The 15,217-nt window shown below is 45.0% G+C and overlaps 1 protein-coding gene across 1 annotated transcript; it reads left to right on the top strand.

Annotated features, from left to right (window-relative positions):
• Positions 1-1,662: 1,662 nt before the first annotated feature.
• Pnrc1 (proline rich nuclear receptor coactivator 1) lies at positions 1,663-6,590 on the top strand. Its single transcript, XM_004628214.2, has 2 exons — positions 1,663-3,214; positions 5,426-6,590. The coding sequence occupies exons 1-2, from the start codon at positions 2,690-2,692 to the stop codon at positions 5,867-5,869; spliced, it is 969 nt and encodes a 322-aa protein (XP_004628271.1). The 5' UTR covers positions 1,663-2,689; the 3' UTR covers positions 5,870-6,590.
• The last annotated feature ends 8,627 nt before the right edge of the window (positions 6,591-15,217 follow it).

The raw sequence follows: 15,217 nt of genomic DNA, 5'->3' as shown, positions 1-15,217 counted from the left end.
ATATCCTCTCTGCATATGGCAGAGGTAAATGAAGGCCACCCACCTAGCTCAGCTCACAATGGTCACCTACTTCCCACAATTCTCAGTCAATCCTCCTCAAGCCACTCCCCCACTGAATAAAAACCCGGTGAGGCCCTGGGTCACTCCTTTTGTGTTCCAGGAAGCCATCTTCCTTGCTGAACTTAGAGCCCCTTGACTCCCCAGTGATTGCAAATATAATTTAGTGTCTTTATTTTCACCGTGGGTTGCATTGAAAGTGGTAGATTGGAATCTTGATGGGATTCCAATAACGTAGCTTTGGGAATACAAATATTGGCTTCTTGGATGGAGATGAGGACCCGGAAGTGACTCCTACAGGAGGATTGAACTCAGGCCTTTGCACTTGCAAGGAAAACGCTTATTCTACTGAGCCATCTCCCCGGCCCCTATGCCCAGTCTCAATGTGCTCCACGGATGGAGAAAAAAATAGCTGTTGGGGTTTTTTTTTGAGACAAGATTTCACCATGTAGTTCAGCTGTCCTTGAACTCACTATGTAACCTACAGTGGCTTTGAATTTGTGATCCTCTTGTCTCAGCCTCTTAAGTGTTGGGATTATAAGTGTGTGCCTCACCCATGCTTGGCCTACGGGTTTTTTTTTTTTTTTTTTTTGGTGGAACTGGGGATTGAACTCAGGTCCTTGCGCTTGCCAAGGAAACACTTATTCCACTGAGCCATCTTCCTGACCCGGAGATTAATTTTTAAAGTTCTGCTATATCTAGATGTTAGTCTTCTGTTAGAAGAGTAACTAGCAAAGATTTTCTTTCATTCACTGAGCTGTCTCATGACAGTTTACTCAGGGTGTGTTTGAATTTTCAGTGAGATTATAGGTATACACTACCTTGCCTGGCTTCCGCCTGTTTCTCTTCAACTCTGGCCCAGTGTGGGCATCACGTACTCCTGTAATCCACAGCATTTTAACCCAACTTAAATGTACAGGTCTGAAGACCTGAATGAAAGGCTTTGTAAGATCTTTACTAGCTCTGCAACTATGATTCCCACTTGCCCAACGAACATGATTTTTATGTACTGTCCCAGACAAAAATGAGTAAAATATAGCAAAAATGATAAAATCCATTGAGCCATCACATAGTGAAATGTACTTAAAATTTATGATAAGTTGAGATCTAGCCAGGCTTGGTGGTACACACCTGTAACTCCAACACTCAGGAGGCTGATGCGGCAGAATCATTGGGATTTTGAAGTCAGCCTGGGCTACAAAGTGAGTTCAAGGCCAGCCTGAACTACATAGCTAGAGTCTTTAATAAAAAGGAGGAGGAGGGGAAAGAAGAAAGAAGAAAGAAGAAAGAAGAAAGAAGAAAGAAGAAAGAAAGAAGAAGAAAGAAGAAAGAAGAAGAAGAGTTGCGATCCATTACTCTGGATATTTAACTTCGTTACCAGCCATACATGTTTTTAAATACTGATCACCACTGTAAAACCTGGAAAAAAAATAAACTGACAATCTAGTGTGGCAGGTAGTGGGTGTCACGTTAAACTGTGTTCTAGACCTGGTGTTCAGATTCAGCTGCTAAATTACTGCAGGATCTTTGACAAGTTCTTCAGCTTCAATGAGTCGTAACTTCCTCTCTTGTAAAAGGGGTTAAAAGCATCTATTCATTAGGGTGAGATTCGAATGAAATAAATTACGTTAAAGAACAGTTCCCCGAACAAGTGTGTAATAAATGATAGCCACAATTATTTTGTGATAGTAGTAGGGCAGGATGAGGCAATTCCATCATCCCAGAGTTCACAAACAAAATACACAAAGCTTTTCAGAGCAGTTTCACTTTCTCCCTGTGTGACGAAAGCATTTACTGCCTCAAACCTCCAGCTGCGCGATCCTAGTTCTCACAATCCTTTAAGGCTTCAGGGCGTTAATAATCCTAAAGCCCGTTTATGCATTCAAGGAGCCAGTTCACGCATTACAAGTCTTTCTTTCCATCTTAGCCCGATGACTAGAGCTAGAAAAGTGCTGCCGAACCAAATAAAAAAAGAGACATACTTCACTAAAAATTTATATAGCTCAAACGTAGACTGATTTTGGCGACCGATAGGGAAGACGTTCTTAATGTTCTTTGGGAGCTTTTTTGGGGGGGAGGTAGTTAAAGCAGACATTGCTCCAAGGTCAGTAGAGACGCAGGCATCAGTAGCCTTGTCGCTCCCTAGTCCCTCCTCCCGCCTCGCCTGCCTTCCCTTCCCCGCGACATCTCAGCCGGAGCGTGGCCCAGGCAAGCGCCGAGCCCCGGCCAGACGCGATCGGGGGAGGCGGGGCCGAAACCGAACTTCATTGTTCACGGGACCGACTCTTCCCGAAAGAGCCCGTTGGCAGCGCCTGCGCAGTACGCGCTCTTTGTGCCAGGCTGCAGTAAGCTGTTTGTGTGCGTCTCTTCCCGAGGCCATGGAGGCGGAGCCCCAGGGGCGTGGCTTTCTCTGTCGCGCCCGGATTGGGCTTCCGCGGGGAGGTGGGCGGGCTCGGGGCGGAGCCTCTGATAACAACACTGGGAACCCAGACCTGGGCTATTTGTTGCTGCGCCGCCTCCGCCCGAGTCATGTTCCAAGCTCCTCCGTGGCTCTCAGCAGCAACCGCCGCCGCCCGGTGAGCACGGGCTTCACTTCCTCTTCTTCCTGCCGAGCCTCCTGACTCCTAGCGCTATGACTGTCGTCTCAGTCCCGCAGCGGGAGCCGCTCGTCTTGAGCAGCCGTCTTGCGCCGCTTGGCTTTTCTGCCCGCGGGTACTTCGGGGCCTTCCCGATGGTGACCTCGGCTCCGCCGCCTGTACCCCGGATCCCAGACCCCCGGACGCTGCCCCCAACTCTCTTCCTCCCACACTTCCTCGGGGGAGACGGGCCCTGCCTGGCCCCCCTGCCTCGCGCCCCAGCAGCAGCTCTGCCCCACTGCAGCAGCCCGGCCGTGGCGGGAGGCGCCCCGCGGGCAGCCCCGAAGAAGCGGCGGAAGAAGAAGGTGCGAGCCAGCCCGGCGGGGCAGCTGCCCAGTCGGTTCCAGCAGTATCAGCAGCACCGGCCGAATCTAGAGGGCGGCCGGAGTTCGGGGACGGTCCCGGGCCAGGCCGCCGCCTCAGCCCCGGGCCCAGCGTCCATAGCCTCAGCTGAGGGAGTTAGCCTGGCACCCGGGCCGCTGCGGCCCGCGGCGCCGAGCCAAGCCCCGCTGAGAAAGGAGGTAGGAGCCGCGCGGGATCGGGGGCCCGGCCTGGGGTCGGTCAGGGGGTGTTGGGGCGGGGGGTGGCTGTTTACTCGGGAGGGAAGTTTCTGTGACGCCCGCTCGCTGGTTCTTGCAGGGGGAGGGGAAGGCAGGCATGCGCTGGTACTGCCGATTGGCTCCCGCGAGCCGACCAATGAGAAGAGCGGCTGCGCCCCAGCAACAGCCCCGATTTAGCAGGCTGGCGGCGTTCCAGGGGGTTTCGGCGTAACGGGCGCGCGCCGGGTGGGGGAGGGCCTGAGCCCGCGGGAGGCTGACGTCAGCGCGCTACGTGCCGGGCGCCGCTGCGCTCATGAAGGCGGTGGGGGTGGCGGGGGTGGCCGGGAAGGGGCAAGGGGCGGAGCTTCGCTGGCTGGTTGCGCTCCTGGCGGCCCGGGTCCGAACCGCTGGCTGATGCGGGGCTTGGTGGGCGCCGCGGGAGCTCACCTTCGCGTAGCTGGGTTATTGCTGAGCTGTCAGGGGCCAGGGCGCCGCGGGTCTGACCTATTTCGTGGGACTGCGAAGTTGGCGGCAGAGGCTCTCGGGTTCCTGACGCTTGGAAAACGTCGGATTTTGTGTGCGAAGTCTGTTAGAGGAACTGAATGCATTTAGCTGTTCCCACTGTGCACGGGGCTGGGCTTTTTAGATGGCCGGTAGTTTTGTTGGATCCAGAATAAGTTTTCACTAGGGTTTTTTTTTTGTTGTTGTTGTTGTTCCGAATGCCTTCAGGGCAGGTTTGGCTGGCTTGAGTTGTGGGGATCGAACCACAGCAACCTGAGCCTGACTGCTTTGTTGAAGCAGCCACTTAAAGAACTGAACTAAGGGGCAGTCCTCCCTAAGTTTTCACTAGGAAAGCGAACTGTTGAAACGACGTTTTGCTGACTAGTTGCTATTGAATTTGGATAAAATGGGTGAAAATTCCAGCAGAATTAAATCTAACTTGATTAGGCCGGGTGTGGTGGCTCACGCCTCTAATCCCAGCACTTCGGAGGCTGAGGCTGGGGGATCAGTTCGGGGCCAGTCTGAGCTCAGCGAGATCCTGTCTCAAAAAAGACCACCACCCCCTTCCCAAAAGACACCTAACCATGATCAGAGTTATGTTATTGGTTGATTGCTTTTGATTTTTAAGGTGGTAGTGGGGATTCAACCCAGCACCTTCGCCCAGGGCTTCATCTGCAGCGCCCCCCCCCCCCCTTTTTGAGGCTAGACTTGGCCAGTGCTGGGCACGAATTTGCCATCCTGCTTCCACCTCCCAAAGGGCTGAGATTTCAGGCCTGCGCCATCACACCTGGTTAAAACGTTTGTTGACTTTTAATTTCAGAGACTTAGTTTCATAAAAACATGAAAAGTTACTTTCATTTGTTGAAATAACATTGGACTGAGAGCGGTTTATCAAGCGGAACCCTGGCGGGCGGGGGGATTCCATGAGTCTGGAACTATTAGTGATAATCTAAGAGAACTTTCTGTACTTGTTTCCCTGGACATTAAGGTTCCTTTCTTCTCTAGAGTGGATCTTAACTTAAAACTTAGTTGTGGGGCCGGGGAGATAGCTCAGTAGATAAAGTGCTTGCCTAGCAAGCGCAAGGGCCTAAATTCAATCCCCGATTCCGCCAAGCAAACAAACGAAAACAACAATAAAACCACACAAACAAACTTAGTTGTGCTACAGCTGACCTTTTTAACTTGGAGGGCATTGCCTTTTTGTGTGCTACTAACCTCAGCCTCATTTCTAGTGTTGAAAGGGCAGTGGTTGATGATCTTAACTTCCTCATCTGATTGCACCTTTGGGAAAGTGATTAAGAACGAAGTTGAACCAGGTGGTAAGGAGTAGATGGGCAGTGTTTCTTATAGGGTGTTTATTTGGAAGAGAACTTATTTACCCTGCCTTAATAGTTGTAGAAGATGAACTGGGTTAGTTTTTTTTTTTTTTTTTTTTGGCGGAACCGGGGATTGAACTCAGACCTTTGCTCTTGCTAGGGAAGCGCTTATTCCACTGAGCCATCTCCCCGGCCCCCTGGGTTAGTTTTATAGTTAATTTTGTAACACCAGTTCATGTTGTGTACTGGTCCGAAGCCTTCAGATTTTGACATATTAGCAGTAAGTGAAACAGCTTTTAAAAATAGGTATATGATGTGAAGTTCATTAATTTTTATCTTGAAATTGTATTCACTTTTGTGTTCCTTATCTTTGTAGGTATTAAAGTCAAAGATGGGAAAATCGGAGAAAATTGCCCTTCCCCACGGCCAATTTGTTCATGGTATACACTTGTGTGAACAACCAAAGATAAACAGACAGAAAAGCAAATATAACTTGCCACTAACCAAGATCACCTCTGCAAAACGGAATGAGAATAACTTTTGGCAGGATTCTGTTTCGCCTGATAGGATTCAGAAGCAGGACAAAAAGCCTTTTAAAAATACAGAAAACATTAAAAATACGCATTTGAAGAAATCAGCATTTCCAACTGAAGTGAGCCAAAAGGAAAATTACGCTGGGGCAAAGTTCAGTGACCCGCCTTCTCCTAGTGTTCTTCCAAAGCCGCCTAGCCACTGGATGGGAAGCACTGTTGAAAATTCTGTCCAAAACAGGGAGCTGATGGCAGTACACTTAAAGACGCTCCTAAAAGTTCAAACTTAGATTTCAGTATGTATGTAAAACATAGTTTTTCCCAAGTCCCTGAACTCCTTAAAAGAAAAGTGGTACAGAAGTGGAAATTTGTACCATTTGAGTGCAAAAGATGAGCTTAGAGTTACATACAGCTTGTATTATATTTTATATTTTGTAAATACTGTATACCATGTATTATGTGTATATTGTTCATATTTGAGAGGTACATTATAGTTTTGTTATGAAAGTATGTATTTTGCCCTGCCAGTGTGGTAGGTGTTTTGTATATATAGTGGACAAATTTTAACTGTGCTAAGGCACATGGAAGACTGACTTATTTGCACAAGGTACGAAGAGATTTTTTTTTTTTTTAAGAAACAGCTGTTAAATCTCAAAGTGAAGATCTAAATGTGAACGGTTTATTAATGCACTACTGAAGTTAAAATCTGTGGCACAATCATTGTAAACATGGGGTTTGTCTGTGTTTCTCTAATTGATTTCTGCCTTCTAATCTGTAATTGTTGGAAAATTCCTGTTCTCATTTTTACCAAACTTAATTTGTGGGTTTTGGTATATAGCCATTATTCAAATTTAAAATGCCTCTAACTTTAATGCCAACAGAATTGGTTGTAATCAAATTTTAAAGTAATAATAATTTGACCCTCCCCCCTTTTAAACTAGTCTTGATTCTTTGTGTATGACTGTTTGAATGTGACCAAGAGATGATTTTGTATGATTGGATTTTAACTTTACATTTTATTGGCTTTGACTTTATGCGAATAGCATCTGCAGAATTTAGAAGGTTTAAATAATCTTCCTTTATACACAGGGTCTCTTGCTGTGCAGTTCAGGCCTAGTCATGAACTCCCTACAGAGCTCAGGCTGGTCTCAAACTTGTCACCCTCCTTTTCCTCAGCCTTCCAGGTGCTGGGATTATAGGTGTGAGCCACCACACCCAGCTAGAAGATTAGGTGATCAGTGACTCTGAAAGTCCTCCATGTCATGAATGGAAACTAAGGCTCTTTAGTTCATAATTTGGGATTTTTTCCATTTAAATACAACGTCTAAGTGTAGTCTAGACCAGCCTCTGAACTAGAAAAGGTCCTTTTGCCTCAGCCTCCTTCCTAGAAAATACTTATTACATGTGAGCCATTTTTTTAATAGAGTACTGTTTTAACTCATTGTTTTTTTAAAATTTGTGTGTGTGTGTGTGTGTGTGTGTGTGTGTGCATGTGGTGCTGGGGGATTGAACCGCGGTCCCTGTGTTTTGCTAACCTTGTTCTAAGTAGGTGCCTTAGACCACTGAGCCATCTCACCAGCCCCTATGCTGAAGTTTTGAGATGAGTTACACTTTGATACTGCGTGTCCAGCCATTGATAGAGACATAGCTGCTCTTCGCATTAGTCTTGGTGCTATTTTGTTAGTGTCTTTATTGGTGGGGGAAAGGAATATGCAGCAAACGATTAAACGAAAGGTTAATAGGAACCATTCTTTTCAAACTTTAACGTAGTTGTTGATACAAACTTTGCAACGGCTTGTAAGCTGAAAGATGGAAATGTTAAGCATGTAATCATTTTCTTAGGTTCAGGTTTTGGGCACAGCACAATATAATCTGCTCTTTCCATGTATTAGTATAAATTAGTAAAGCTAGCATGCTGTGCTAATGTGGAGATCCAGTGATAACTGTTTGGGGAAGATGGTTTGTGTATGTTTTCCTCTTGGAACCTGAGGTTTGAATCCATGCATGCTAGGCAAATGCTCCTCTATACTCCTAGTATTTTTTTATTTTTTGTATCTTAGGTTCGTAGGGTCTACAGGGTGTTCAGGGTCTCACTACTAGATCGGACTTGTAGTGATCCTTTTGCTTACAGCCTCTCAAGAACTGGGATTCTAGGTGCACACCACCACACCCAGTCTCAAACCTTGCAGGGGGCCCCGGGGGCGTGGCCGGCACCGCAGGCCCCCTTTTTTATTTTTGGAGGGTGTGGGGGTTGGTCTCTATGTAACTACAGCTGGGCTTGGATTTACTTACAGTCCTGCCTCAGCCTCCTTAATAGGTGAGATTACGGGCATCATGAATCACTGTACCCAGCGCCAGTTTGTTTTGCCTGGTGTACTTGATTTAAAACATTTGGGAGCCATATGAGCCCCTTGTGCTGGTGCATCTCAGTGCTGGGAGGCTGAGGTAGCAAGAGCTCAAGTTCAAGCTCAGTCGTGAGCAACACCTTATTTCAAAATTTAAGAATTTTTGAGATAGTCTCACTGTATAGGTCAGGCTGGCTTCAAACAGTAATCCTAGGCCTTGCAGAGAGTTGGGATTATAGGCATGTGCCCCTACCCCAACTTCAAAATAACTTTTTTAAAGAGGTGTGGGAGATGTAAACTCCATTTCAAAGGCCTTGAATTCAGGCCACAGTACTTCATGGGGTTGGGCAAAGCATTGAGTTGGGCCTTGAAAAAAGTCGACAGGCCCAGGGATATAGCTCAGCCAAATAAGCACCTGCCTGACAAGTGGAAGATCCCAAGCTCGATCCCCAGTACCAAAAAAAAAAAAAAAAAAGTATTTGATATGTAACAGTGGCATATGCCTGTAATCCCATCACTTGGGAGGCTGGCGCAGGGGGATCTCTCCAGTTCAAGGCCAGCCTGAGCTACATAGTGAGACCCTGTCTTAAAAAGGGGATAGGTATGGGGCGGGGGAGATGGCTCAGTAGAATAAGCACTTGCCTGGCAAGTGCAAGGGCCTGAGTTCAATCCCTGATTCTGAAAAAAAAAAAGGGGATAGGTAGGGCAAGTAGGGGTGTAAAGAGATGTAGAATAGACAGTTGAGGTGGGAAAAGGTTCAATATATTCAAGATGCCAGTGTGTGTGTGAGGGAGAGAGTGAGATCATGGCAATTCAGATTTATGAGGAAGAAAGGGAATGGATTACTTGAAAAATTGGTTGAAATATGAAGAACAGTTTAGGAGAATACTTTAAACAGATTTGAGCATATTTTCTAGCTCGGGAAGAGGGCCCTTTTTACATCAGAGGAAATATACTTACTTTGAGGGATTATTTTGGTATAGTTGATTGTCTGGATGGGAAATTTGAGTAGGACAAAGCAAGCAATTAGGGAACTGGGAAGGGGGATTGGAATTAGTGCAAAGTAATTTTTATTTGGCTTGTTGAACTTTGAGGTGCCTGTAGGAGATCTCTGTGGAAACATGTAACAGATGGGTGATACATAGAGGTACACGTTTGTTATCAGTTGTACAGAAACGATACAACATAAAAGTGCAGTCAAAAATAGTTGTCTTCCCATATGCTTCATTTTTTCTCAAGGCATAACACCTCTACCGGTGACCTCATCGTCTCCTTCCATGGACAGTTTTATTTACAGCTGCCAATAAGTACTGAATTAGAATGTATTTTCTCTACTCTCAAGTAGGGGTTGGCTGTGCTTATAAAAGACAAAAATGACACACTTCACATGATGCTTTTATAAATGTGGAAGATTCGGTAAATTTTCATAATACATTAAAGTGGAAGGAACAGGTTTCTGAGTTACAGTGGCTTGATTTATTATCAGTTTTACTGTGGTGTTAAAGATGTTTACTGTTGAATCATGACCCATAGGGTGCAGAAGTCCTTTTGTAGAGTATGCTGATGGAAATATTTCGCTGCTGCATACAAAAGAATAATTAAAAGACTGCTGCTGTATTTAAAAAATGTTTAGTATTAAGTAGAAGCTGGACTTCAAATTTTGATTTCTTTCTGGGCTATCGATACAAAGTAGGATCCTTGCTTGTGACGCTGGGCAACAGAAGTGATCCATGGCTCCCAGCTAAACAACTAATGTGCACTCTATTACGAAGCTGAGGGGTTTGGTAGATGGAAGTATATTAAATGCATTTTCAATCTCAGTGGGTTTATCAGATCGTAACCCCATCATTACTGAGAAGTACCCACAATTACTAACTGCATTATTTATACTTTTTTTTTTTTTTGCGGAACCGGGGATTGAACTCAGGTCCTTGCGCTTGCCAGGGAAGCGCTTATTCCACTGAGCCATCTCCCCGGCCCTATACTCCTGAGTTAAGAAATTTACTCAAAAATTAAACAGTTAACCTGATTAGTTGTTGAATCTGAATCACAAATGTGTTGTTACATGTCTAAAATCTTGGGGAAAGGGATAGTACATAAAAGGTATTTAGGGGTTTATTTTTTGGGGGGGTTATTTTTGAGACAAGATCTTACATACTGCCACTTGTCATTCTTTTTTTTTAAATATTTATTTTTATTTATTACATTTATTTATTGTGTGTGTGTGGCCAGCTCAGCCCACCAGGGGGCGGGTCTGGCTGGCATGTGGTGCTGGGGATCGAACCGCGGTCCCTGTGCTTTGCCAAGCTTGTTTCAAGTAGGTGCTTTAGACCACTGAGCCATTTCTCCAGCCCCCACTTGTCATTCTTGATCCTCCTGCTTCATTCTTTTTTAGAAAATTTATTTATTTAATTGTGTGTATGTGTGTGTGGCCAGCTCAGCCCACCAGGGGGCGGGGCTGGCTGGCATGTGGTTCTGGGGGATTGAACCGTGGTCCCTGTGCTTTGCTAAGCTTGTTCTAAGTAGGTGCTTTAGACCACTGAGCCATCTCACCAGCCCCTCCTGCTTCATTCTGAGCACTAGCATGAACAGGCACTGGCTGCTGTGCCTGGTTATTTTCAGGTTTAAGTAAAAAGGCTGAGCTTGCTTGCTTTCTTTTTTGTATTTTAGGGAAGGGTCTACAGGGTGTTCAGGGTCTCATCATTAGATCGGACTTGTAGTAGCCCGCCTTGTTTACAGCCTCCCAAGAGCTGGGATTACAGGCGCGTGCCACTATGCCCAGTCTCCATTGCTGTCTCAGCGCACCGCAGGGCCGGCAGGGCAGGCCTGGGGATTGAACCCTCAATCCCTGCACCTCTTTTTTTGTATTTTAGGGAAGGGTGTTCAGGGTCTCACTACTAGTTTGGACATGTAGTGATCCATCTGTTTACAGTCTCCCTAGAGCTGGGATTACAGGCACATACCACCACTCCCAGTCTCCTCAGCCTTTTTTATTTTATTTTTTAATTTATTTATGTGTGTGTGTGTGTGTGGCCAGCTCAGCCCACCAGGGGGCGGGGCTGGCTGGCATGTGGTGCTGGGGGATTGAACCATGGTCCCTGAGCTTTGCCAAGCTTGTTCTAAGTAGGTGCTTTAGACTACTGAGCCATCTCACCAGCCCTCCTCAGCCTTTTTTAAATGTTGAGAGTCTCACTCCATTACCCAAGTTAGTCTTCAACCTGGAATTTTCCTCCCTCAACTTGAGCAGCTGGGATTACAGGTGTGGACCCTTGTGCTTGGTTTTTATTTTTTATTTAGCATTCTTCATGTGGTATTTTCAAATAAGACCTGGAATTTGTCATAATTTTTTTTTTTTTTTTTTTTTTTTAATGGTATTGCCACGTAGTCCAGCTTTTGATGCTCCTACCTCAGACTATAGAGTAGCTGGCAATATAGGCATGCAATGGCGTCTTAAAAATTATAATCTTGGGGCCGGGGAGATGGCTCAGTGGAATAAACGCTTCCTTGGCAAACACAAGGGCCTGAGTTCACCTGGTTCTGGAAAAAAAAAAAAAAAAAATTATAATCTTGGGGCCGGGGAGATAGCTCAGTAGAATAAGCGCTTCCCTGGCAAGCGCAAGGGCCTGAGTTCAATCCCCAGTCCCAGGGGGCAGGGGATATATATAATCACTATAGTTTAGGAGTATAAAAGTATTTCTAAATACTTTTTCATTTCAACTTTTTCCTCTGTGGCGATGGGACCAGGGTACAGGCAGTAATTATTTGTGTATATGTGTGGTACTGGGAATTGAAGCCATGGCCTTTATGTGAGCTATACTCTCAGCCTTTTTATTTCAGTCCTGCAAAGCTATTGAGTTCCCCAGTGTTTTTATTTTATTTTTTAATGTATTTAGTACAGGGTCTACAGGGTCTCACTATACAGATCAGACTTGAAGTGATCCTCCTGTTTTCAGCCTTCAAAGAGCTGGGATTATAGGCCCGTGCCACCACACACAGTCTCAACTGCCATCTCAGCTTGCCCCAGGGGCATGGTTGGCACACACGTGGATTCAGGGATCGAACTGGTCTGTGTCTGCCAAAGCAGGCGCTTTAATCCGCTGAGTTACCTGGCCGGCCCTCCTAGGTTAATCTGAACATGCAGTCCTCCTGCCTCAGCCTCTCAATGGTGCAATTACATCAATATGCCACCAAGCCTGGCCTAATGGCACCAATTCTTATTTGTAAAAGTTTGTCCCAGTTACGTGTTTCAATTGGGTCTGGTGGCAAGGACAAATGGTGAAGATGAGAATTTTCAGGCCAAATGGGGGGTACAGATGGAGTCCTTGTCTCAAAAAACAAAAATAATTTAAATCTCAAACATTAAAAATTGGGGCTGGGGCTGGCGAGATGGCTCAGTGGTCTAAAGCACCTACTTGGAACAAGCTTGGCAAAGCACAGGGACCACATGCCAGCCAGACCCGCCCCCTGGTGGGCTGAGCTGGCCACACATACACACACACACACACACACACACACACACACACACACACACACACAATAAATAAATAAATGTTTAAAAAAAAAAATTGGGGCTGGAGGGTCAGAGAGATGGCTCAGTGGAATAAGCGCTTCCCTGGCAAGCGCAAGGGTCTGAGTTCAATTCCCAGTTCCAGGAAAAAAAAAAAAAAAAAAAAATTGGGGCTGGGGAGAGAGCTCAGTAGAATAAGCACTTCCCTGGCAAGCACAAGGGCCTGAGTTCAATCACTAGTTCCGCAAAAACAAACAAAAAACATTAAAAATTTAAAAAGTCATAGCCAGGCATAGTGGTGTATGCCTGTCATCCCAGCACTTGGGAGGCTGAGTCAGGAGGAATTCTGCAAGTTCGAGGCCAGCCTGAAGTGCACAGTGAGGCTCTGTTTCAAAAACAAAAACAAAAACAACAAGGGGCCAGGGAGATGGCTCAGTGGAATAAGTGCTTCCCTGGCAAGTGCAAGGGCCTGAGTTCAATCCCCAGTTTCATCAAAAAAATCCCCCCAAAAAAACAACAACAACAAAAGCAAAACAAAACATAAAAAACCCCATCCTAACCCAGTGTGCTGGTACAAACATGTAATCCCAGCACTTGGGATGCTGAGGCAGGAAGATTGTGTTGTAAGCCAGGCTAGGCTACCGAGTTCAAGGCTAGACTATACTGCACAGAAAGATCATGTCTTAAAATCAATACCCCAAATAACAAAATCTTGAAATTAAACTTGGAAATTAGCCCAGTAGCACACAATTAAATCCTAAGTTCCAGGTAAAATTTCCAACAAGTTCATCCATTATCTTTTTTTTTTTTTGGCAGAACCGGGGATTGAACTCAGTCCCTTGCGCTTGCCAGGGAAGCACTTATTCCACTGAGCCATCTCCCCAGCCCTTTATCCATTATCTTTTAGCAGCTACAAAATATTAGCTGCTACACAAAAATTGTCCATTCTTTCCTGGGACAAAGAAAATAAGCAGCTGCACTGACCTTTCACTTTCTTTACCCTTAATTTATCTTCTGTGTTCTGGAACACTGACAGGTATACCCTCTGTAATAAACCTGGGAAGTACATAAGTACATGTATTTTCTTTCTTTTCTTTTTTCTTTTTTTTTTTTTTTTTTGCAGAACCGGGGATTGAACTCAGATCCTTGCGATTGCCAGTCAAGCGCTTATTCTACTGAGCCATTTCCCCGGCCCCTATGTATTTTCCCTGAAGGAATTTATTGCAGATGTCTAAAGCAAAAACATTTGCCTTACTGCTATGTGTGGTTGCATATACTTACACACCTACAAATCCAGCAACTTAGAGACTTAAGGCAAAGAGTTCAAGGTCAGCTGGAACTACATAGCAAAAACCCTGTCTCAAACATCCAAACCATGCGGACTAAGTGCCTGGTTAGGCAAGTGCAGGGACTGGGTTAAATCCCTGGCACCATATGGCACGCTGGCCCCTCCCCTTGGGGGGGGTACCTGTAATCCCAGCACGGGGAGGCTAAAAACAGGAGGACCACTACGAGTCCGAGCTGGGCAGTGATAGCCTGTACAAGATACGTAAATTTTTTTAAAAAAGTCAGATGCTTTTGGAGCCCAGGTACACCCCACTGCCCAGTTACCATGGCTAGGACTTACCAACCCTCTGCATCACAAGCTTCCTTATTTGTAGTTATTTACAAGGTGGTTATAAAGATTCCATATGTGATTAGCTTGAAACTTACAGAGCAGTGTCACACACATAGTAAAAGCTGTTTCAGCTTTCCCAAAAAACCAAATAGTGGCCTTCTAGCAAAAGAAGTGCCATGGAAAACCATGTCAAAGTTAAACGGAGGCATTATATATTCAGGAATACTGCCATATTAACTTTTTATGAAGAGATAATAATTTGTGAATGCAGAGATTAGACAAACCCGGGGCCTTATCATGCATGCTAAGGAAGTGTTCAACACTGAGCTACTGAATACTGTATGTGTGTCAATCTACTTATTTGTGTTAATATTTGTCATACTAGTTCCTCAGATTCTCCTCTAAATTTTCAATAGTGCTATATATAATTTTATAACATAAACACTTCAGGGTTGTAGTTTTAAAATGAATTTTGCTATAATTAAGTAGGAAAAATATGTTCAGAAAATATAATATAGGGGCCGGGGAGATGGCTCAGTGGAATAAGCACTTCCCTGGCAAGTGCAAGGGCCTGAGTTCAATCCCTGGTTCCTCCAAAAAAAAAAAAAAAAAGAAAAAACAATATAAATGAATTTATGATACTTTCCAAATGTGGCAGTTTTGGAACATTATCTCTTCTATATTTTAATGTGCAAGGAAAAGCAAATTCTAGTTCTGTGGATGTGGCTTAGTGGTACAGCTCTTGCCTTTCATGCACAAGGCCTTGTGTTCAATTCCCAGAGCTACAAAAAACCAAACAAACAAAAAAAAAAAAAAGTGAAATTTGTATTCCAGGCAAGTAGAAAGAACAATCATTCCTATATGCTAGAGACACAAAATATTTTTAAAACACTCTATAAATATGAACTATAACTTTTAGTAAATAATTCAATAAGGTATACAGGTAGAGTTCTGCAAATCTATTTATCATAAATCTAAAACCTCTGAAAAACATAAACTGTGAAAACTTGAGGGGCTGGTGAGATGGCTCAGTGGTCTAAAGCACCTACTTAGAACAAGCTTAGCACAGGGACTGCGGTTCAATCCCCCAGCACCACATGACAGCCAGCCCCGCCCCCTGGTGGGCTGAGCTGGCCACACACACACACACACACACACACACACACAC

The sequence above is a fragment of the Octodon degus genome, unplaced genomic scaffold, assembly GCF_000260255.1.
Source record: "Octodon degus isolate 3935 unplaced genomic scaffold, OctDeg1.0 scaffold00022, whole genome shotgun sequence".
Lineage (NCBI taxonomy): Eukaryota > Metazoa > Chordata > Mammalia > Rodentia > Octodontidae > Octodon > Octodon degus.
The sequence above is the reverse complement of the archived record's forward strand: the minus strand, read 5'-3'. Positions and strand labels throughout refer to the sequence as shown.

Excerpts from the sequence above, each read along its gene's own strand:
- Pnrc1 (XM_004628214.2), top strand. The coding sequence starts at position 2,690 with ATGACTGTCGTCTCAGTCCCGCAGCGGGAGCCGCTCGTCTTGAGCAGC. Across the intron at positions 3,215-5,425 it reads AAGCCCCGCTGAGAAAGGAG|GTATTAAAGTCAAAGATGGG; the intron begins GTAGGAGCCGCG and ends TTATCTTTGTAG.